The 19,814-nt window shown below is 47.3% G+C and overlaps 10 protein-coding genes across 10 annotated transcripts; 5 read left to right on the top strand and 5 right to left on the bottom strand.

Annotated features, from left to right (window-relative positions):
* Nucleotides 1-2,710: 2,710 nt before the first annotated feature.
* N7503_010950 (S-methyl-5-thioribose-1-phosphate isomerase) lies at nucleotides 2,711-3,916 on the bottom strand (the record flags this gene model as incomplete). The annotated part of the gene is made up of 2 exons (XM_057070496.1): nucleotides 2,711-3,344; nucleotides 3,399-3,916. The coding sequence occupies 2 exons, from the start codon at nucleotides 3,914-3,916 to the stop codon at nucleotides 2,711-2,713; spliced, it is 1,152 nt and encodes a 383-aa protein (XP_056917107.1).
* Nucleotides 3,917-4,542: 626 nt separating this feature from the next.
* N7503_010949 (U4/U6-U5 snRNP complex subunit LSM6) lies at nucleotides 4,543-4,898 on the bottom strand (the record flags this gene model as incomplete). The annotated part of the gene is made up of 3 exons (XM_057070495.1): nucleotides 4,543-4,565; nucleotides 4,622-4,735; nucleotides 4,793-4,898. 3 exons carry the CDS (start codon nucleotides 4,896-4,898, stop codon nucleotides 4,543-4,545), a joined length of 243 nt encoding a protein of 80 aa, XP_056917106.1.
* A 274-nt stretch (nucleotides 4,899-5,172) lies between these two features.
* N7503_010948 (small ubiquitin-related modifier domain-containing protein) lies at nucleotides 5,173-6,369 on the top strand (the record flags this gene model as incomplete). The annotated part of the gene is made up of 1 exon (XM_057070494.1): nucleotides 5,173-6,369. The coding sequence occupies one exon, from the start codon at nucleotides 5,173-5,175 to the stop codon at nucleotides 6,367-6,369; it is 1,197 nt and encodes a 398-aa protein (XP_056917105.1).
* Nucleotides 6,370-6,859: 490 nt separating this feature from the next.
* N7503_010947 (RNA methylation protein TRM112) lies at nucleotides 6,860-7,486 on the top strand. The gene is made up of 3 exons (XM_057070493.1): nucleotides 6,860-7,104; nucleotides 7,160-7,349; nucleotides 7,402-7,486. The coding sequence occupies exons 1-3, from the start codon at nucleotides 6,919-6,921 to the stop codon at nucleotides 7,404-7,406; spliced, it is 381 nt and encodes a 126-aa protein (XP_056917104.1). The 5' UTR covers nucleotides 6,860-6,918; the 3' UTR covers nucleotides 7,407-7,486.
* A 359-nt stretch (nucleotides 7,487-7,845) lies between these two features.
* Nucleotides 7,846-11,512, bottom strand: set1 (histone methyltransferase SET1; the record flags this gene model as incomplete). The annotated part of the gene is made up of 2 exons (XM_057070492.1): nucleotides 7,846-7,949; nucleotides 8,050-11,512. The coding sequence occupies 2 exons, from the start codon at nucleotides 11,510-11,512 to the stop codon at nucleotides 7,846-7,848; spliced, it is 3,567 nt and encodes a 1,188-aa protein (XP_056917103.1).
* Nucleotides 11,513-12,858: 1,346 nt separating this feature from the next.
* Nucleotides 12,859-15,306, top strand: gfa1 (glutamine--fructose-6-phosphate transaminase (isomerizing) GFA1; the record flags this gene model as incomplete). Its single annotated transcript, XM_057070491.1, has 6 exons — nucleotides 12,859-12,863; nucleotides 12,919-12,989; nucleotides 13,068-13,299; nucleotides 13,395-14,788; nucleotides 14,864-15,025; nucleotides 15,086-15,306. The coding sequence occupies 6 exons, from the start codon at nucleotides 12,859-12,861 to the stop codon at nucleotides 15,304-15,306; spliced, it is 2,085 nt and encodes a 694-aa protein (XP_056917102.1).
* Nucleotides 15,307-15,693: 387 nt separating this feature from the next.
* N7503_010944 (lumazine synthase RIB4) lies at nucleotides 15,694-16,445 on the top strand (the record flags this gene model as incomplete). The annotated part of the gene is made up of 3 exons (XM_057070490.1): nucleotides 15,694-15,736; nucleotides 15,802-15,967; nucleotides 16,049-16,445. 3 exons carry the CDS (start codon nucleotides 15,694-15,696, stop codon nucleotides 16,443-16,445), a joined length of 606 nt encoding a protein of 201 aa, XP_056917101.1.
* Nucleotides 16,446-16,574: 129 nt separating this feature from the next.
* N7503_010943 (proteasome core particle subunit alpha 7) lies at nucleotides 16,575-17,775 on the bottom strand (the record flags this gene model as incomplete). Its single annotated transcript, XM_057070489.1, has 5 exons — nucleotides 16,575-16,880; nucleotides 16,943-17,269; nucleotides 17,404-17,562; nucleotides 17,640-17,705; nucleotides 17,773-17,775. The coding sequence occupies 5 exons, from the start codon at nucleotides 17,773-17,775 to the stop codon at nucleotides 16,575-16,577; spliced, it is 861 nt and encodes a 286-aa protein (XP_056917100.1).
* Nucleotides 17,776-18,247: 472 nt separating this feature from the next.
* N7503_010942 (uncharacterized protein) lies at nucleotides 18,248-19,040 on the top strand (the record flags this gene model as incomplete). Its single annotated transcript, XM_057070488.1, has 2 exons — nucleotides 18,248-18,346; nucleotides 18,426-19,040. The coding sequence occupies 2 exons, from the start codon at nucleotides 18,248-18,250 to the stop codon at nucleotides 19,038-19,040; spliced, it is 714 nt and encodes a 237-aa protein (XP_056917099.1).
* A 450-nt stretch (nucleotides 19,041-19,490) lies between these two features.
* N7503_010941 (mating alpha-pheromone PpgA) lies at nucleotides 19,491-19,811 on the bottom strand (the record flags this gene model as incomplete). Its single annotated transcript, XM_057070487.1, has 1 exon — nucleotides 19,491-19,811. One exon carries the CDS (start codon nucleotides 19,809-19,811, stop codon nucleotides 19,491-19,493), a length of 321 nt encoding a protein of 106 aa, XP_056917098.1.
* Nucleotides 19,812-19,814: the final 3 nt, after the last annotated feature.

Raw genomic sequence — 19,814 nt, 5'->3', positions numbered from 1 at the left:
ATATTCCCTTATATTATTATATATTCTTACTATTAATACTAATATATTAATATCTCCTTTTAGTATTAGTTAATAAGATCTATAAGACTAGTCTTCTTATTATAAGAGATAATAATCTACCTTTTTTTTAGTTCTATTACTTTCTTTAAGTTTCTTTCACTTCTAAGTTATTTTAAATCTTTATTTAAGATTTATTTGAGATTCAAATAAAAAGATATAATATGTGTTATATATATTATTATATATATTCTATAAATAAATATTTTTAAATGCTAAGTAGCTAATTTGATCGAAAATTCTAGTTAGATTTACTAGTAAATTTAGGAATAAGCTTTTTCGTTACTATCTTTGAAAGATATATATTACTAAGAAAGTAATATGATCGCCTTAAAAGAAAGTACCTATATACTGCTTATCGTATATATTTTGTATTATAGTTTAATGATAATCTATTATTCTTTTTCTCGCTTTTCTTAGATTAGTCTTATTTGATATATAATATTATACCTTCTGAGGTGTCTCATTCTTTAATATCTGTCTAATCATATATATGTAAGACAAACATAAGCTAGATTATAAGCTATTCATAATGATAACTATAATATAAATAAAGATAATTTTACCTGGGCTATATATTTCGATTATACTCTAGTATAAAATAGCTTTATAAGCCTCTTGAAAAAGTTACTTTAAACACTATATAGAATGAACATGCTTTTATATAGTAGCTTATGGACACTAAAATATAATTAATCATTCAATTATTAGTGATTTAGACTAATGTTATGATATAATTAAAAATACAATAAACTTGTCATATTAATAGTATTTAATCAAGAATTGATGGATAACATTTATTTCTAGTCTGATTCTTGATATTTTAATCTATTTATTTTACATTATATATTTATATTAGTATAAAATAGTTACTTAAATAGTTATCATTATCTAACCTTAACAATATTAATCTTAGATTTACTACTAAAAGAATATATACATATAATTTGGCTAATACTAGTTTATTAAAACTTAGAAACCAATTCTTAGTTATTTCTTTACTTTTATTTTACTCGAATAAATATTATAATACTAAAAATAGATATACCTTATAATTCATAATATCCTCATCTATTTAAGTAGCCAAGTAATAATAGGACTAGTTTTATTATTATTCTAATGTAGAATATAAAAACCTAACTTCGACCTAAAATATATTATAACAAAGTAATCTAATTTTCACCTAGCTCATTTATAACGTCTTAAGAAGTATAATGTATGTTGTTTTTAGAACCATAGTATACCTTGATATTATGAAAAGGTCTTTTATTCAAACTAAATATATTCCTATTATTATATTATCTCTAGATGATATAGTGAAAGTAGTAGTAGAATCTATTTATCTACTCTAGCTTATTTCTAAGTATCTATCTTAATATCTAAGCCTTAAGATAATATTTAGAGTACCCTTAAACCGATTGATAGTCTATTATCTACATTTAGAGAGATTCAATGTCTTTCTATAAATAAGTGATCTATAATTATATTCAGAAATAAAATTTTCCTTCTATTAGATAACGTTACGCCTTAATTCTAACTATTGTAGATATATATCTAATATAATACTTAGAATTCATAGAAGCATTTTTTTTAGGTTCAAACTATTCATAACAATCTATCTTATTATTATTTTGACATGAAAATCTAGTCGGGTTTGAATGGTCTTTATGAGATTTATAAAATTCAAAAAAGAGAAAAATAAGAATAAAAATAAACCTTAAAAGCCTATTGATTAATAATTTTCGATTCAACGGTTACCACGTTCGGGGTCCCATCATAACTTGGGTCATTCTACTATCCACCGTGCATTATCTCATAGACCCATGTTTGTTTATTGGAAACCGCAGATTTAGCCCTTCAAGCAGATGAAGCACTAGGTCGATCAATGTTGGGTTAGTGAATTGCCAACATTAAAAATAATTTATAATGAAGGTATTCGTTATACAGTTTGGAAACACTGCCTTTGAAATTAGGACCACCTAAGCTTTACTTACTCTACTATCGATCTAGGCATGAATTTAGACCCTTCCGTGAATCTGCATAATTTTCTTCTTTTTACAATCTAGTGGTCCCACCATACTTTCCACCCTAGCCTAGTTCGCGCGTAGTTTATAAAGGTAAAGGTAAAACACACGTGACGTTCCACAGGGGCACTATGTAGAACAGCCCACCGCTTTGTAGACTTGGATTCGAAACTCCGCGCACGGCTAAGCTATCCTCCTCATTACTACCTGATATAACCACCATGTCTAAAACCAATGCACCCGATCTAGAACTCGCTAAGGTAGGGACTAAAGCTCCCCACATATATAATATTTACCAGGACTTGAGGTTCTATCATATTATAGCTCCCCCCCCCCCCCTCCCCTTTCTCTTTATAATTGTCACTTTCAGGATCGCAATGTACTGACTTCGATAGGCACTGGCAGAAATCTCTAAGTATATCAATCAACACGTTGTCTCCTTGGCGATAATAAGAGTTTATCTAACGCGTTTGACACTAGAGGTGAAATGACAGCAACGGCATTGGAAAACCACCTTGATGCTCTCGAATGCAAAATGGATGAGCTCCTGGCAGCTTTCGAGGGAGAAGATACGCCACAAAATAGGGCAACAGCAGACCATGGGAACACGAAAGGCAAAGATGGTCACATCAAGGCCGAGAAGTTGAATCGTTGAACAGATTGGCCATGTTGAACAGGCCAGTAGGGCCTTTCTCGACCACGCCAACTTCTGTGATGATCCCATCTATCAAAGCCGCAGGAGTTATATCGAATGCAGGATTCCATACGCCAATACCCGGTGCAGCAATACGGACGGTGTCCAAGACCATACTCTCCGCAGCCTCAGTCCCGTCTCTAGGGCCCTTGATACTTGTTACCTCAGATTCGGGGCGCTGTTCGATGACAATATCACCTCCGGACCTTGTCGCCAGGTCGATGGTTGTGAGGGGTGCGGCGACCAGGAACTTGACACCATGATGCTTGGCCAGAACAGCCAACCCGTATGTGCCAATCTTATTGGCCGTATCTCCGTTGGCTGCAACTCTATCTGCCCCGACCACAATAGCACCCACCCCCACACTCGTGTCAGCCAGCAATGCGGCCGCCATAGAGTCAGTGATCAACGTGGCAGGAATATGATCATGGACCAATTCAAATGCTGTTAAACGAGATCCTTGATTGTAAGGCCTTGTCTCCGTACAGTAGGCATGTCGTAGCACATTTCTGGACGACAGCGAGCGGATCACACCTAACGCTGTGCCATATCCCGAGGTGGCCAGGGAGCTATTTTGGCACTGTCAGTCAAGAATAATTCTGTAAGGTGATAGTCACACTTACCCAGTGTTGCAGTGGGTGAGAACCGCGACAGTATCAGTTTTGGTGGCATTGGCCATAATCCATTCGGCCCCGTGGTGTCCAATGCGTTGGTTGTCCTCTAGATCTTTCCCAAGCATGTCCTCCGCGGCTCGGATGAATGATGCCACTATTTCTGGACCAGTGGCCCCCGGTTGCACTGCTTGGTTTGTCACAAGAGCCTCCAGTTTGCGAGCAGCGTCACTTAGGTTGACGGCAGTAGGCCGGCTCGTCACCAGGTAATCCAACCTCGCAATGATTAAGCTTCGTGCCTCCTCTGGAGACTCGGGGATCTTGCTCGCTGCGCGAAGCAAATGGAGTTCCGAGGACAGGGCGAGCATCGCCACGATGGCAATGGCGGGGGCACCTCGCACCTTCATCTCCTTAATGGCATTCCAACCATCCTCTGCAGACTGGATGGGGATATACTTTTCCACAAATGGTAGCTGCAGTTGATCGAGGATTTCCAGGTTACCCTGGTTGTATTTGATTGCCTGCAACATAATGTCTTCTTGACCTGGACAATGCGGGGGTGGTTGAGGGGTTTTTTTTGTCTTTCTCTTATCTGTCCAGATTTATCTGAGGCTTACCTAACCAGCCCACTGAGGACATCCTGTACTCCCAACTTCTTTCGAAATACGGACCTTAACCTCAAGGGATTTTGATCAAGTGGGATGGCGGGAACCACCTCGGAATTCAGTTGTGGTCCAAGATTAGTGATATATGTCAAGTGCGGGCATTATATATAATCCCATACCCGCGCAAATTGAAGAGGACATCCCACAGATCACAAAGCCGAGCATATCATAATATCTAAGCTTAAATCCTCCAGGCCCTTAAAATACCTACTTTGTCGTAGGAAAGTCAGTATGATACCGCGTGAAACTTCCCTCGTCGAGGCCCGGAGATGGGAGGAGGAAGATGGGAGAGGTTAGGAATAACCAGAGAAAATCATTATTTAAATAGAAGTCTGAGATGATCATGACACCAAGTCGGGAATGTAGGCCTCAAATTGATATGCAATGAACTGGAAGCAACAAATTCAGCGTTACTGGAACGTGAAGCGACGCTGATATTTCTTGTAGGACCAGCCTCTATGGACCCGGGAAGATTATGGATCCAACCCTAATTAACTCGCGGAGATGTAAAGCACTGTTGATTGCGGTGAGACTTGCAAGGCGTAAGGATTGGGGAAGATTTTATCGAACCATTGTTTCCTCGTACGAAGGCATCGCCGTAGTTGCGCCGCAGCTTTCCGTTTACAAACTCCTCGGTCTTTTCAAGTGCAATATTCATGTAGCCATCCACAGACTGAAGTTCTCCTTAGAAAGTGTTAGTACAAAGTGTACTATGAAATAGAGCAAGAGGGAAGCAAATACCCTTGTAGACCACGCCGGAGTTGAGTTTCACGATCACCGGAGCACCAATAATTTCGCTCAGGAAGGCGGATGGATCTTTTCCCTCGGAGGTTGAACCGTTCTCCATGATGACTGCGGGTGAACTAGCTTTCAAATCATAAGTCAGATTGTTTGGAGAGTGGGCTCAGGGTTGACACACCTTGCGAAGTGGAAGGTCTGTGAAGCAAGGTATTATTACAGTCACTTACACTAGTTGCACTCACCAAAAAAGACCCACGAAGGCGGTGAGGAGGATCATGTCAAGCTCCCCCCGCCTTAACCTTGCAACTTTTGCAACACTGTGCTCATCCTCATTCCTTCTCTTTTTGCAAAGCCCTGGATGACGCTAACCCTTGGTCAAAATGCGAACCTTCTTCAACAAGCCTGCATGGGCAGCCAAAGGAGGTGGTACTACCAATGAATTCTATCGACGGTCTGAACAAACCTATTCCGACATTGTTGCGGCCAGTCGAGAGGCACACAAAAAACCCAGAAATCTCCCGGAAGCGAATGAAAACAGCAGCATTATGTCCAATGAAGTGACTAAACGTTCTAAGCGCCGACGTCTGTCGGATGATCAAAACGAGGATGCAGCTACTCCTTCTGTGCCACTTGACGAACAGGACAAGGGCAATGTGAAAGAAGATATCCCCCTTCCCGCTTGCCTCGAAGAATTACCGAATGCACCAGTGACACCACAACATCATGAAAACGAAGACACCAGAGTATTCCCTCCAGGTGTAACAGATCCCTGCTTATCAAACAAACTGTCAATGAACCGTGCAGATCAGTCTGCACCAGCCAGCCCGCCATCCCACCCCTCAGCTCGCTCAATAGCTGTCGGAGAGAATGAACCCCGCTCTGCTTTATCCCCATCCCGCAAGTCCCCTCAGCCCTCCAAGCCACCCGAGCCCTCAGTGGAAGACCCGGTCGTCCAAATTCTCATCACTTCTGAAATTCCAAACACCAAACCGTTGCTTGTCCATCGAAAAATGTCACAGGGGCTTCGGGAGGTGCGTCTAGAATGGTGCAAACGCCAAGGACTCACAGCGGGGGCAAAGTCGCCTGTTTACCTAACCTGGCGAGATCGACGGCTATTTGATGTGACAACTTGCAGGACCTTGGGGATCAAACCGGAAAATAACACTCGAGCGCTCTTAGAGATGGATGATGATATTCTTACAGGCCCAAAAGAATTGCGAATTCATATGAAAGCCGTGACAGATGACCTTCTTTTGCTCAACCGGTCTGGCTCTTATGCTGAGGTGGGCCAGCCGTCTCCAGCTCCACTGAGCCCCGGCAACCAACCAAATGAAGAGAATGAACCGATGAAATTGACTTTCCGCAGCCCGGGGCTGAACGACTTGAAGATCAAAGCAAGACCTAAGATACGAGTGTCTAAGCTTATAACCGTATTTAGAGATAGCCAGAAACTCTCGGCAGATCAAGACATATCTCTTATATTTGACGGTGATCCATTGGACCCAAGCACTTGTCTTGGTGACCACGATATTGCAGATCTTGATTTGGTGGATGTGCAGATCAAACCACAAATCTAGTCACCGAGGCTAAGCGCCTGATTCGAGAGAATGTAGGTCCCGAATCTCTTGACAGAGTAGACCAAGGCCCGGGCATCGATCAGAAAAACCACAGAAAATAGCGCTTGAAGCATTGTGATTGTGCTAGTTTTTGCGTTTCATCGTTCTGCCTCCCTCTTCCCTTCATTTCTCCCTCTCTCTACCCTCCAGTCTTTTCTGTCTTCATATGTGCAGTATGAAGGTCGGCAATTCGATAGCCATCACAAATTCTTGAACGACTTTTGATTCCTAGATTGACCTATACGCAAGTAAAGCTTATGTAGAGGTGTTATCGATAAGATCACCTGACCAAGTGGGGTGCGGGTTTTTTTTTCAGCGATCAACTCATAGCTCAACGGCCTCTTCATCCGACTGCAATTGTAGCAAGCTTTAATCTTTTGGTAACATAAGCTTACTGCAGAAAGGTTGAAAACTGCCCTTCAGCTGTTCATCAATAATCATCGGTACAGTTTCAATCTCTAGCAACGTCAAAAAAGCCTCCAGGAAGCACGCCGATCATATCACGAAAACATGAAGGTCATCACCGCCAATTTTGTGACCTGTGCTGTTAAGGAGTGCAAGACATCCCCGACATCATTTCCTTTGCACTTCCACGATGCCGAGTTGGAAATGCAGGAGCTTGATTTCCAGCCAGAGTTCATTCGAAATGTGATTCCCCGCATTGATTGGGAGGGACTGCGAGTGACAGCGAATGAGGTACTTCTCCTCTAAAAAGGCTCGAAAAAGATGTTAGCTCACATGTTGATTATAGCTCGGATTTCCTAGTCTACCGGAATCTAAACCGGAAGGCGAGGCACTCAGTGACCAACAGACCTTGAAAGACTTGCACCGACTGCTGTTAGAAACCCAAGTCATGGAGGGCAAATTGATCTGTGGCAACTGTGGGCACGAATACGTGATCAAGGAGGGGATCGCCAATTTCCTTCTCCCAAGCCACCTAGGTAGGACCATATCTTCCCTTGACTCCACAGTGATACTCATGGTTTTGTGCAGTCTGAGTCTTGATGCGCCATGGCCAATTCACATGCCGACCCTTTGATACCCCACTCAGAAGCAAGAGATAGAAAAAACGACAAGCACTCACCGAGATTCGCTATCGTTCAATATTAAATACATCGATACCCGAAAGAGTCCGCCGTCCCACGAGGTCATAACCAGGAGTCATAGACGAAATATCACCAGCTTCAATAGGCAGTCGCAGGATCTGATACTGAGTATGAGAACCAAAAGCGACTCTTGAAATGTGGAAGAAAATGCCAAAATGAGTTCCTAGAATTTATAGTATTGTACACGAGGGTTGAATAACGCTGAGAATCACGATTACGTTTTCTTTTTATCAAAAAAAAAACTGCCCAAATGCCCCCATGCAAACACCAACCCAACCAACGCCGTATATATAATCAAAGAATTTGGTCTACTTGGCTGGTCGTAGATCCTTTAGTTGAGGAATCCTTTACAGCCAGTTGAGCCGCAGAGACAAGGAATACGGTCATCGCTGCCCCACTCTCGCTCAAATTTGTAATCGTACGTGAGCTCCTCATCTAGTTAAGTTGTTAGTAGTGCATTCCAACAGTGAAGACGGAGGAAGAGAGAGAGAGAGAGAGAGAGGAGATGGTGGAAAATTTTCCACATTATACGTACCTCGTTCAATGTCCCGAAGTGCATAGATCACGATCCGCTTACTCCCATCGACTTTGATGATTTTAGCGGTGCAATTGGGAGTACAACTATGATTGATGAAACGTGCGATTCCGCCTCGTTTGGTGGCATCAATGACGGTGTTCTCATCAATTCGGAAGAGATAACTGCTGCCAATTCCACTCTTGAGATATCGTCTTTCTCTCATGTCGGCAACTTGTTGCCGGACTTTCTCACCCACATATTCAATGATCATGTCATTCGCTGAGATATTCTCCTCGGCGTACAGGCCCCAGTTGTGAATGGCAGACCGAGCAAAGCGAACTGGCTTCTTGCGTTTCTTGAGTTGATTGAACCGGAGAACATCGCCCTCACCACTCGAGGTGGGAAGAGCTTGCTTTTGTGCATTGATGTCGGCGATGAGTCGGCGATTGTTGACACGAGTCGACCGTGAAGTTGATTTAGAAATGGTCTTTGCAGCAGCGATCCTCGCAGCTTCAGCGGCTGCAGCCTGAGGATCAGACTTGGCTTTCGCCTCCCGTTCCTCGCGGGCTTTCTGGACCTTAATCCGATGAGGCAGATACTTGGATTTCTCAGACTCGAGAATCTTCTTTCGGCCCTCCGTCCGGGCAGCGCCTGTTGGATTGGAAACATAGTAGCCAGTGATGCCAATCACATCACGAGTTGGCCCTCTAGGCTCTTGCTGGTTGAGAGCCTTAATTTCCTTTTGTCGCCATGCCCATGCTGCCAGGTTCCCCACGTTCGATGTCATCTGATCGAGCAACATTTCCTGCAGGAACCGCATGTCTTCCTCATCCTTGATCAAGCGCTGCCAACCATCCAAGTCCAATATAATAGCTTCATCATCTTCCACTGTCGCGCGTGGTTCGTGTTTAGAAACTCCCCATTTGATCTCGGCTCCGGGTTTATCAATGCCCTTGGTTGTCCAGGCATCATCTTCATCAGAGCTCTCGTCAGGGGCGATCTCTTCTGGGACAACGTCGGTGTCTTGTTCCTTGGTGGTTTCATCATGCACCGGCAATCGAATATAAGACTTAGTCTCGATTGCAGTAACTGACCCAGTGGTGTCGCCTGCGATCGCCTGCTCCGGCTCAATGCTGGAAAGCTCATCGTCTTGCCGTTGACGTTTCCGTGCATCGGTCTCCCCAGGAAACCGCTTTCTTTTGAGCGTGGAAGAAGACAACGCTTCCAAGTCATGGACAAATCCATCGCTAGTTTTCTCTGTTTCATCCGTTTCATCCGCCGCCAGGGCGCTACTCTCGGCAAACGACCCCACTGCATCCGATTGATATTGCTCATCTTGTTCGGATGCCGATACAGAGCTTGCCCGGCTCGCTGGACGGCTGCTCCTCTCTTCGGTATCCCGAGCGAGCGGTGTACGCTGCTCGTCGTCTGAATCCTCGTCATCATGTAATTCCTGCAGGCGATGATACAGAGGTCGAACTTCTCTCTTGCGAAGAGGCTGTCGGCGTCGCTCATCCACAAATGCAGCTCCAGTCCGGTCGGACCCATGAGCTTTGCGGATTCGTGGTAGGGCCAGTACACTGAGGTTGGTGGATCGGAGTGGGTCTCGGCCATTGGACATCCCAGAACGTGAGTCTGGAGTCCCCAGTGTGCTACCCGCACCGATGCGGAAAGTCGGATGTTTCGTACCCTCGGGTCCAGAAATCCCCAATCTTTCCCTCCTGGCAGCATGCTTACTAGGGTCGAGATAATCATAGAGGGCTGGAGCAGCAACGCGCGACTTGACATCCTCGAGAAGTTTGTCTCTTAAATCACGAATGATGATGGATAACACTTCCCGGCAAGGATCCAAGTTGGCCGCACGATGTTTCTTTTCCTCTTCGATGTCCAACTCAGCCTCTTTCTTGAGTCTATCTTTCTGGGCGTTCTCTCGTTTTTCGGCTCGGAGGCGTTCCGGGCTTGGGCTGCGAACGTGATTGGGATTCCCGTAAGGCTGACTTTCCATGTTCATGATGTAGGTGAATAGAGGCTGCATGTGGCACAATCGGAAGCAACGCTCCGTTTCCTCCTCGCCGCGTCGGGAATTCTCAAAGATGATATAGTAGCCGGTCTTGTCACAGCGAATGGTCTTATAGCCAAAAAGCTTGAGTCGTTTACTCAAATGTGGGAGAGTAGAACTGAGAACTGGAACATAGCAATGCGCTATGAAGATATAAGGATCGCGTTTGATCTGGTTTAGCACCGGTGTATCTTCAACCAGAGACTGCGCGCCGATGGGCCCCGAGGGGATGCTCGGCCCCCGGGGTATTACGACACCGGGACGAAGGGCAGACCTCCCAGAGGGACCTTTTGGTGCTGTCGGAGGAGGTTCATTCTTCTTGGGGTCAGGCTTTGTTTCGAGCGCATTGATGGGCTGGGAAGCCAAGCGCTGTGACTCCATTGCTTTCGCGGCCATGCGGTCAGAAGTGACTTCATCGCGATCCATTTCCACCCGAATCCTTCGAGTCCCAATACGTTGTCCCTTCTTGCATTCGACATACGCGCGCCTTGCCGCAATAGATGCTGAGACGGGTTTACCACCACGAAAGGCTGGGCTGTCTTTGTATTTCACGGTGCAGACGCCAAGAAGTCGACCTGTGATGGGGTTGGTGCGGTTTTTCAATTCCGCAATCTCACCAAAGCTCGAGAAGAGAGCACTGATGGGAGCAAACGGGGTCAGGGGATCAAAGCCCATTACCGCCAAGTCAGTGGGAGGGCCTGGGCCGACATTGGTTGTGGCATCGTACGGCCAAGGTTTCAAGACGTACGGGGCAATTCGACATTTGTGCTTTGGCCCACAGGATCCCCGAGGGTAGGCGGCGATGGCCAAGCGGGGATCAGAAGGAATGGCTTGGTCATTGGCAAGAATTTTGATATACTCGAGTTTGCGTCGCTTCTCTTTGGATGTCTCTTTGGAAGAGCGTTTATCGAGTTCGGGATCGTAGACTACCCGGTGGCCCTTGACCACGTTTCCCGGGCGAACGTGAGATTGACCGGTTGGGGGTGTATGGATGGGGGTCAAAGAGGCTTTGACCGGGTCCTCGTTGGGTCTGTCAGTGTTATCCGAGGAATTCCCCTCCGCTATCTTCGGCTGCGGGCTCGTTGCTTTGCAAGGTGGAGATGATTCTACATTGGTCAGGGGCGTCAGGGTATCGATAGGTGCACAAGCAGTGGCCATTGGCGGGGGCAACGTTGCATTCGCCTCTCGTGGTGCAGTAAATTCACCTCCTTGGAGGTCAGAGGCCGGTTGAGTCAAGTGTCGCTCCGCAGCTGGCATATCAGATGCCCCACCGGGAGAAGCGGAGGGGACCGTAAGATGAGCAGTCACCTCAGAGACATCTGGACCTTTCCCTCGGCGGTCCCCTGATTTGAAGCGCTTCTGCTGCAGGACCGACGGGGCCGTGGGAAAGAAGTCCGCAAAGCCGGCCGAGGCGCGTGACATTATGAGAGGTGGCTACACGCCCAAGACGACCGCGCGATCACCAAGCAGCATCCTTGACGATGGAAGGTATGGAAAGACGTAAGGGAAACGGCTGTCGGACAACAAAGAATAGAAAAGGACCAGGGAGCGAGTTTGGTGAAGCAACGTCTGTAGTTGTATCGCGCGAGCCCGAGAGTTTTGCAAGGAGCGAGACGCGACCGAATGGGGAGGCGGTCAATGGGTGGGGATATAATTGAAGATGATCGTTAGGCGGTGAGAAATGCAGGGACATAAAGAGTCAGGTGATGGTTGGAACAGTGATCTCAGATCTGTATTTTATGCGCATACAGACTAGTACATTTCATCCCACTAAGCATGATGCATATACCATGTAATTATCTGTACATAGCGTACTTGGGCAATACTAGGAGCAATACGGGGTACATAATCTATCTGGCGTGAGTTCCCCCTTACTGCTGGGTAATTCCTAGATGAATCATATATTTATATGTACGAACTCGGGGGCCTTGAGAACTTCAACCTTGATGATTTTCGTAATCTGAGCAGAGATAGAAAAAAAAAAAAAAAAAAAACCCTCCAGGAACCATACGCCACGGCCAAGTGTGGCGATGGGGCTCAGCATGGTAAAAATAGTATCGTTACGGGTAGCTCTGAGACCTGGTATGGGTCCCGAGCTATGTTTTTCTTTTTTAGTGTATGCCTGATCCACTGAATAATCCATGAAGATACGAATTGGTATTCTGGTAAAATAGTTGGACCTTGATTCTGTTTAATCTAAAATCCTTTGGTACCTGGACATCCATTGTATCACTCTGAGGGACCGGTGTCATCAAGGTGGGTTATGTTGCCGGGGGAGAAACCAAAGCCGAAACACAACAAAAATGAACTTCGATCTACTCCACTTTTAAACAACAACATCTGTCACTTTAACCGATTTCGAACGGGTAGAGAACTCTCGGAGGTTTTGTTTTCTTTTTCTCTCTCTTTCTTTTTCTCTCGTTTCTGACCAAATTTTCTCTCTATTTCTCCCCCCCCTGATATATGATAAACAAGAGTGGAGCCAAGCCATTCCATGGAAAAGCCTGGAGTGAGACATCGAGCGCATTGGCCCAGTAGCTTCCGTACGGTGGAGAGGAAAATAATAAATAAGCTAATAATAATCATACCGCCCCTCCCTTGTCCCCCTCTATAAATACGAATTTCCAGCTTCCCTGCCAACTTCCCAATTCCCACTTCCCCTACTCCTACACCCCCTCTCTACACCTACACCTCTCTCTACACCTATACACACTACCTTACAACCTTCTTAATCTTATTCCTTCCTTCCCTGTACTACTTTGCCCATCATGTGGTATGTGTCCCCCTCCCTCTCCAGAGCTTCAGGAATCATTGCTCACAACTTCTAGTGGAATCTTTGGCTACATTAACTACCTTGTCGAGCGGGACCGTGAGTTCATTATCAATACTCTTCTCAATGGTGAGTGATAGCAATTTTACCCAAATGATCAAAAAAACCCCCCGCATCCCCCCTTCCTCAGCTAACAAATCTCTCCAGGATTGTCCCGCCTGGAGTACCGGGGTTACGATTCGGCCGGTATGGCCGTGGATGGTGACAAGAAGAACGAAGTGCAAGCATTCAAGGAGGTAGGAAAGGTCGCCAAGTTGCGGGAGCTCATTGCCGAGAGCAAGCCCGACATGACCAAGACCTTTGAATCGCACGCCGGTATTTCTCACACCCGTTGGGCCACCCACGGCACTCCCTCCCGCCAGAACTGCCACCCCCACCGGTAAGTTGATCTGGTCTCTTACAGACGCCCCACAACCTTCAACCCTCTCCATGTGGTGGTTTGACTGACTCGTCCGTTTGGTTTTTGCTGGACAGATCCGATCAGACTTGGGAATTCGCCGTGGTTCACAATGGTATTATTACCAATTACAAGGAATTAAAGGCTCTGCTGGAGTCCAAGGGCTTCCGCTTTGAGACCGAGACGGATACCGAATGTATCGCCAAGCTTGCCAAATACCTTTATGATCAACACCCCGATATCGACTTCACTGTTTTGGCCAAGGCCGTCATCAAGGAGCTGGAGGGTGCTTTCGGTCTGTTGCTCAAGTCTGTCCACTACCCCCATGAGGTCATTGCCGCCCGCAAGGGTTCTCCCTTGGTTATCGGTGTGAGAACTTCGAAGAAGATGAAGGTGGACTTTGTCGATGTGGAATTCTCGGAAGAGGGTGCTCTTCCTGCGGAGCAGGCCTCCCAGAATGCCGCAATCAAGAAGTCCGCCACCAGCCTCCTGGCCCCGCCAGACAAGTCCCTCCTGCACCGCTCCCAATCGCGGGCCTTCCTTTCCGATGACGGTATTCCTCAGCCCGCTGAATTCTTCCTCTCGTCCGACCCTTCCGCTATCGTGGAGCACACCAAGAAGGTGCTGTACCTGGAGGATGATGACATTGCCCATATTCATGAGGGCCAACTGAACATCCACCGTCTGAGCAAGGATGATGGCACCTCCAATGTCCGCGCCATTCAGACTATTGAGCTGGAGCTGCAGGAGATCATGAAGGGCAAGTTTGACCACTTCATGCAGAAGGAGATCTTTGAGCAGCCAGAGTCCGTGGTCAACACCATGCGTGGCCGCTTGGATGCCGTCAACAAGAAGGTCACCCTGGGTGGTCTCCGTCAATACATTTCCACCATCCGTCGCTGCCGTCGCCTCATTTTCATTGCCTGTGGTACTAGCTACCATTCGTGTATGGCCGTGCGTGGAGTTTTTGAGGAACTGACGGAGATCCCTATTGCCGTCGAGCTGGCCTCCGACTTCCTTGACCGCCAGGCGCCGGTCTTCCGTGATGATACCTGTGTATTTGTCTCCCAGTCCGGTGAGACCGCAGACTCGCTGATGGCCCTCCGCTACTGTCTGGAGCGTGGTGCCCTGACTGTGGGTATTGTGAACGTGGTCGGATCCTCCATCTCTCTTCTCACTCACTGTGGTGTTCACATTAACGCTGGCCCTGAGATTGGTGTTGCTTCTACCAAGGCCTACACTTCTCAGTTCGTTGCCATGGTCATGTTTGCCTTGTCCCTCAGTGAGGACCGTGCCTCAAAGCAAAAGAGACGGGAGGAGATTGTCGAGGGTCTCGGCAAGGTTTCGGAGCAGTTCCGGGAGATTCTGAAGCTCAATGAGCCCATCAAGGAGATGTGTGCCAAATTCTTCAAGGACCAGAAGAGTCTGCTTCTGTTGGGCCGTGGTGCCCAGTTCCCCACTGCCCTCGAGGGTGAGTGCTACCCTTTTCTTACCCTCTGCTTGTTTTGGTGTGATTTCCAAAGGGATGCTAACTGATTCTGTATAGGTGCGCTCAAGATCAAGGAGATTTCTTACCTTCACTGCGAGGCTGTTATGTCTGGTGAACTGAAGCACGGTGTCTTGGCCTTGGTGGACGAGAACCTGCCTATCATTATGATCTTGACTCGTGACAACTTGTTCACCAAGTCTCTGAACGCCTATCAACAGGGTGAGTGATAAGTCCATCTGTTTCTATGTTGAGGCCGGGTACTAACGAAGTATTGTCCAGTCATTGCCCGCGGTGGCCGCCCCATTGTGATTTGCAACCAGGATGACCCTGAGTTCTCTTCCGCACTGACCGAGAAGATCGTTGTCCCCAAGACTGTGGATTGCCTCCAGGGTCTAGTCAACGTGATTCCTTTGCAGCTGATCTCGTACTGGTTGGCTGTTGGTGAGGGTTTGAACGTGGACTTCCCTCGCAACCTGGCCAAGTCTGTCACGGTTGAGTAAAAGACATCGAGATGAGATTCGGTGGGGGTGTTTCCTTTTAAAGAGGGTTTGGAGTAAGACAACGATCATGATATTTTTCTTTTAGGGTGTTTTGTCTCTCTCTCCTTTTAATGTTCCTTTTAGCTTTCAGGAGAATGGAATTCATTCCTTATGACATATATTAGTTCTGTAACTCCTACTTGTCACGTACTCTTGTCCCGTCTCTAGTAGCACATTCCGCCTTCTCCGCCTAGAAATGCGGCAAATGCGGGACCGATGTTTGCGTCGCGAACCCTTCGAACCTCCGAACTCTCCAACTCTTCACCTCTCGAAATTCCTAGTCATTTCTAAACAGCGTCAACTTCTCCCCTGATCTTGTCCCATTTCTTCAATCTATATACTTTACCAATGTCTCCTATTAAGGGTCCTGGAGCTGTGCAGAGCCATGACGGTATGGAATCCAACCCCACCTTCTGTGACACATGAAAGAGATTCCCTCACTAATCCCTAACTTAGGCTCTGGGCTGCGTGTTGCCATTATTCACGCACGATGGAATGCAACCATTATTGATCAGCTGGTGGCTGGAGCCAAGAAAAGCTTGCTGGCTGGCGGCGTGAGTGAGGATAACATTACCGTCCAGACTGTTCCTGGCAGCTACGAATTGCCTCTTGGTGTGCAACGGTAAGATAGTCTCACCCAATCCCCCTATCCTCCTCTTTCTGGATTCACTGTCTGATGCTCATCAATCTTGCTTTCGCCCAGGTTGTATGCTGCCTCCCAGGTTCAGGCGAGCTCCTCCGGCGAGGGCATCAGTGCCACCGACCTCTTGTCAGCCTCCACCTCTGATCTGAGCAAATCAGCCACTGTCTCGCCCAAGAAGCCCTTTGATGCCATCATTGCGATTGGAGTTCTGATTAAGGGTGCGACAATGCACTTTGAATACATTGCCGACGCCGTGAGCCACGGACTGATGCGAGTTCAACTGGATTCCGGCATCCCGGTTATCTTTGGTTTATTGACCGTTTTGACTGAGGAGCAGGGCTTGGAGCGAGCAGGATTGGGTAACAGTGGGATGCACAACCATGGCGAAGATTGGGGTAGTGCCGCTGTTGAGCTAGGTGTGAAGAGACGCGATTGGTCGGAGGGCAAGATTTTGTAAAGGAATTAAGAAACCATGACAAAACCAACACCACGCTGAGATTGTGTGGGTTCTATGATTGCTATCAAAGGGGTAAAAAGCGTTGGTGAAGCATCAGATTAAATATGCACTGCCAGATCTATTGCTGTTTCATTCCTCCATTTGCTCCTCTTCGTCCTCGCCCTCAAGTGCCCGCTTCGCAAACCGCTCTGCTTCCTCGCGGATTTCTTTGGGCACCTCCTCGTGACGACCCTTGGTAGGACCATCCAATGAGCTAATCCATGACATCTCCAGCTCAAACTCCTTGTCCTTGCTATCTTCATGAGCAACGTAGATGATGCGGGCAGCTTCCTTCACACCTTCCGATAGAGACAGCTTGCCAGAGGTCAAGTCTAATTTCTCCAGCTCTGCCTTGGCAGCCTGTCGGCCCTTTCCGGTGGCAGCGCCATAGTAGCCCTATGTTTGTTAGTGAGTCGTCCCTTGACATAGAATAAAAAATTAATATTGGATTAACATACCCAATAGAGCCCACTGGGTTCGATCATGTACAGACCAGGTCCACCAGCTGGAGCACCCTCGACCTTTCCACCGGAACCTGACTTGGGACCGCTACCCACCTGGCCGTCGACTGCCAGCTCCGCTTCACAGTCCCATCCACCGACGATAGAAGTCACACCGAACGGCCGTACACTGGAGTAGAGAGTGTACGCTTGTACATAGCCACCTAGACGGTTCGCAAGTGCTGAGGTAGGGATGGGAGCTTTGTATGTACCTCTCCACGAGGATGCTTCGTCTCGAGCTCTGGAAACAAAGTGACGACCGTCAGGTACAAGTCCGGCCGAAACCTAGATGGTAAAGAGATGATAGTTAGACATCGATAGAGAAAATTGGCAATCTCAGCCCGGGATGATCAGGTCCCAAGTGTTGGGATATTGGGGGGGGGGGGGGCTAAGAAAGGCAAGGGCAAGGTTCAGCTTACAATGCCGACATGGCGATCCACCGTCGCGATCCTCTTATTCGAACCGGGTTTTAGGAGCTTGCTAGTGATGATTTTCTCCACTGCTAGCACCACACCATCTTTGCATCTGATGCCGATAGCTGTTCCTCCGTTCTCGACAGCCTTGACGGCATATTCCACCTGTGGGGATTGGTCAGCCGTGATAGGTCCCTCCAGTTTGGTGATCTTTGGCGTTGATTCGTCTTCCTTGGTCGTACCTGGAAATTGCGGCCATCTGGTGAGAAGACCGAGTTGGAGAGATCGTAGCCCGTGCCGATTGACGTCTATCCAGGTGTTAGCTCTCTGTGGATGACGGGACATTCTTGATAAGGGATAAGACAACAAACTCACCATGATTGATGTGTGAGGTTACAGATGGGTTTCAAGGTGAGAAAATACCAGGTAAAAAAGAGGTTGGATGGAGGTGACAAGCTTGCCTTGACCTTGATGACCTCGTTCGGGGAAGGTCCAGAGAGCTGCGTCACGGGAGTTGCCTGGATCACGTGTGTGGTAACTTTTCGGTAATTGTGTAATATTTGGTTTATCTTACGGGGGTATTGCAGCCCAAACTCGGACTCTCGCATACTTCAGGGTTTGGGCATCACAAAATCTCGATATATTTATTGGTGCGGGGCTTCTAACTTCGGTTTACTCTTGATAATTCTCATCTTCACCTTGCTGGTTTTAATGATTCCTCTGGACCTGATCCTTACTATCCAATACCCCCCACTTTACTTCTGGTCGGTTGGGCGTACCCTTCGGACTATACACCAGACCTCATATATTGTTCCCTGCCCCAAGCATAAACACGATTCAGTTTCAGATCATGTCATCCTCCATCCTCCATCAGTGTCCATTCTGTGGTCATGTCTCTGATATCTCTCTTTCCTTGGCTGCATTCATCGAGAACCCACACTGTATTCAGGTACATACTATAATCTATGTTATTTTTTTTTTTTATATTGTATCACACCCTGACAAGCGGGCAATTGCCCTGTCTCTAGTGCGGCCTCTCAGTCTCTGAAGGCAACGGAAAGCTGCAAGACGAGCTGGCGGCCTTGTTCAATCGACAAATGACCATAGAGTCGCCGCCCGAGCCTCGACCCCTTTCCTACAGCATCTCGCAGCATTATCACCATTCCACCCACGTAGTTCCTTCCCCGAACCCTCCACCTCAAGCCTGCACAGATCCAGCCCCGATAGAGATCCTACAGCATCATGGTCTCGACCCTTCGACCATGCTACCCCGCCAGCTGGACCTATTCCAAAACGCAGATGCCGAACAAAGACGGCGCTTGATCCAGACATGGCAGCTCTACGCCAGATCCTCCGAGGGACTAGCGAATTCGGAGTCGGTATTTACTGGAGAAGACCTCCGGATGGATGAAATCAAGACACAGGCAGAACCTTACATGGTTTCCGGCTATCAGACACACCAGCAGCCCACGGAACCTACCACAGGGCATCCGTATACATCGGCAACGGACCCGGTATACAAGTCTCAACACTGGTGGGAAGTGGCTGGGACAGAGCCTATGGAGTCACAATATGGGGTATTCCAAGAGAGGAACCGATACGATGCAGGCAGTGGTTTTGCTCAACCGTCCTTGTTCCACTAGAACTAATCCAGAACCCCAGTCTACTTCTTATAGATATAACAAACTGATTTATCAAGAGAATCATCAACAATGTACATATTGGAAAGATGGGATGGTCTTCCAGGGCTAGTGCATTGCTATCTGAGCGGTGTCATACATGGTTAATATTTTCAAATTTTCAAGTTTTCTCATCATGTTCAAGCCCCATTAACAGAAGTCACAAAAAGGCAACATCCATGGCCAAGATAAAAACGAGTGTGCGCCATGAATCTTCGTGTCCGTCCACATCAGTCGAGTTCCCCCAATCACCGTTGCCAGGTTGGTTCCAGAATGCAGTCGAATGTAGCACAAATCATGCTGAAAGGGTAGTTCAGTAGACCAGACAACAGGGAGCATATGAAGGCGTGTGAGGCTCTTTACTTTATCAGTAAAGAATAGAAACTTCGTCAGAGGGGACCAGCATAGTTACCTTTATTCCTCATCCTCAAGAGCAGCCATAGCCTCAGCAAGGGCATCGGCAGAGCGCTTGACCTCATCGACCGCATCGGTGGCACGCTTGACCTTGAAGCAGGGCTGACCAGGGTGAGAGCACCAACGAGACATGGCCTCGGGTTGAGCCTCAGCCATGGCCTCGGCGAGGGCCTCAGCAGAACGCTTGACCTCGGAGGATATGTCGGTAGTACGCTTCATCTTGTAGCAGGGCTGACCAGGGTGAGAGCACCAGCGAGACATGGCCGCAGCCGGAGCAGCCGAGGCGGCGAGCAGAGCGAGGGTAACGGCAAGAAGCTTCATGAT

The sequence above is a fragment of the Penicillium pulvis genome (assembly GCF_028828015.1).
Source record: "Penicillium pulvis strain IBT 33274 chromosome Unknown scaffold_8_segment0_segment0, whole genome shotgun sequence".
Lineage (NCBI taxonomy): Eukaryota > Fungi > Ascomycota > Eurotiomycetes > Eurotiales > Aspergillaceae > Penicillium > Penicillium pulvis.
This window is presented reverse-complemented; position numbering and strand designations above follow the sequence as displayed.

Bases quoted from the DNA above. Each gene is read 5' to 3' on its own strand.
- N7503_010947 (XM_057070493.1), top strand. From the start codon at position 6,919: ATGAAGGTCATCACCGCCAATTTTGTGACCTGTGCTGTTAAGGAGTGC. The intron at 7,105-7,159 runs GTACTTCTCCTC...TGTTGATTATAG, and splicing joins TGCGAGTGACAGCGAATGAG to CTCGGATTTCCTAGTCTACC.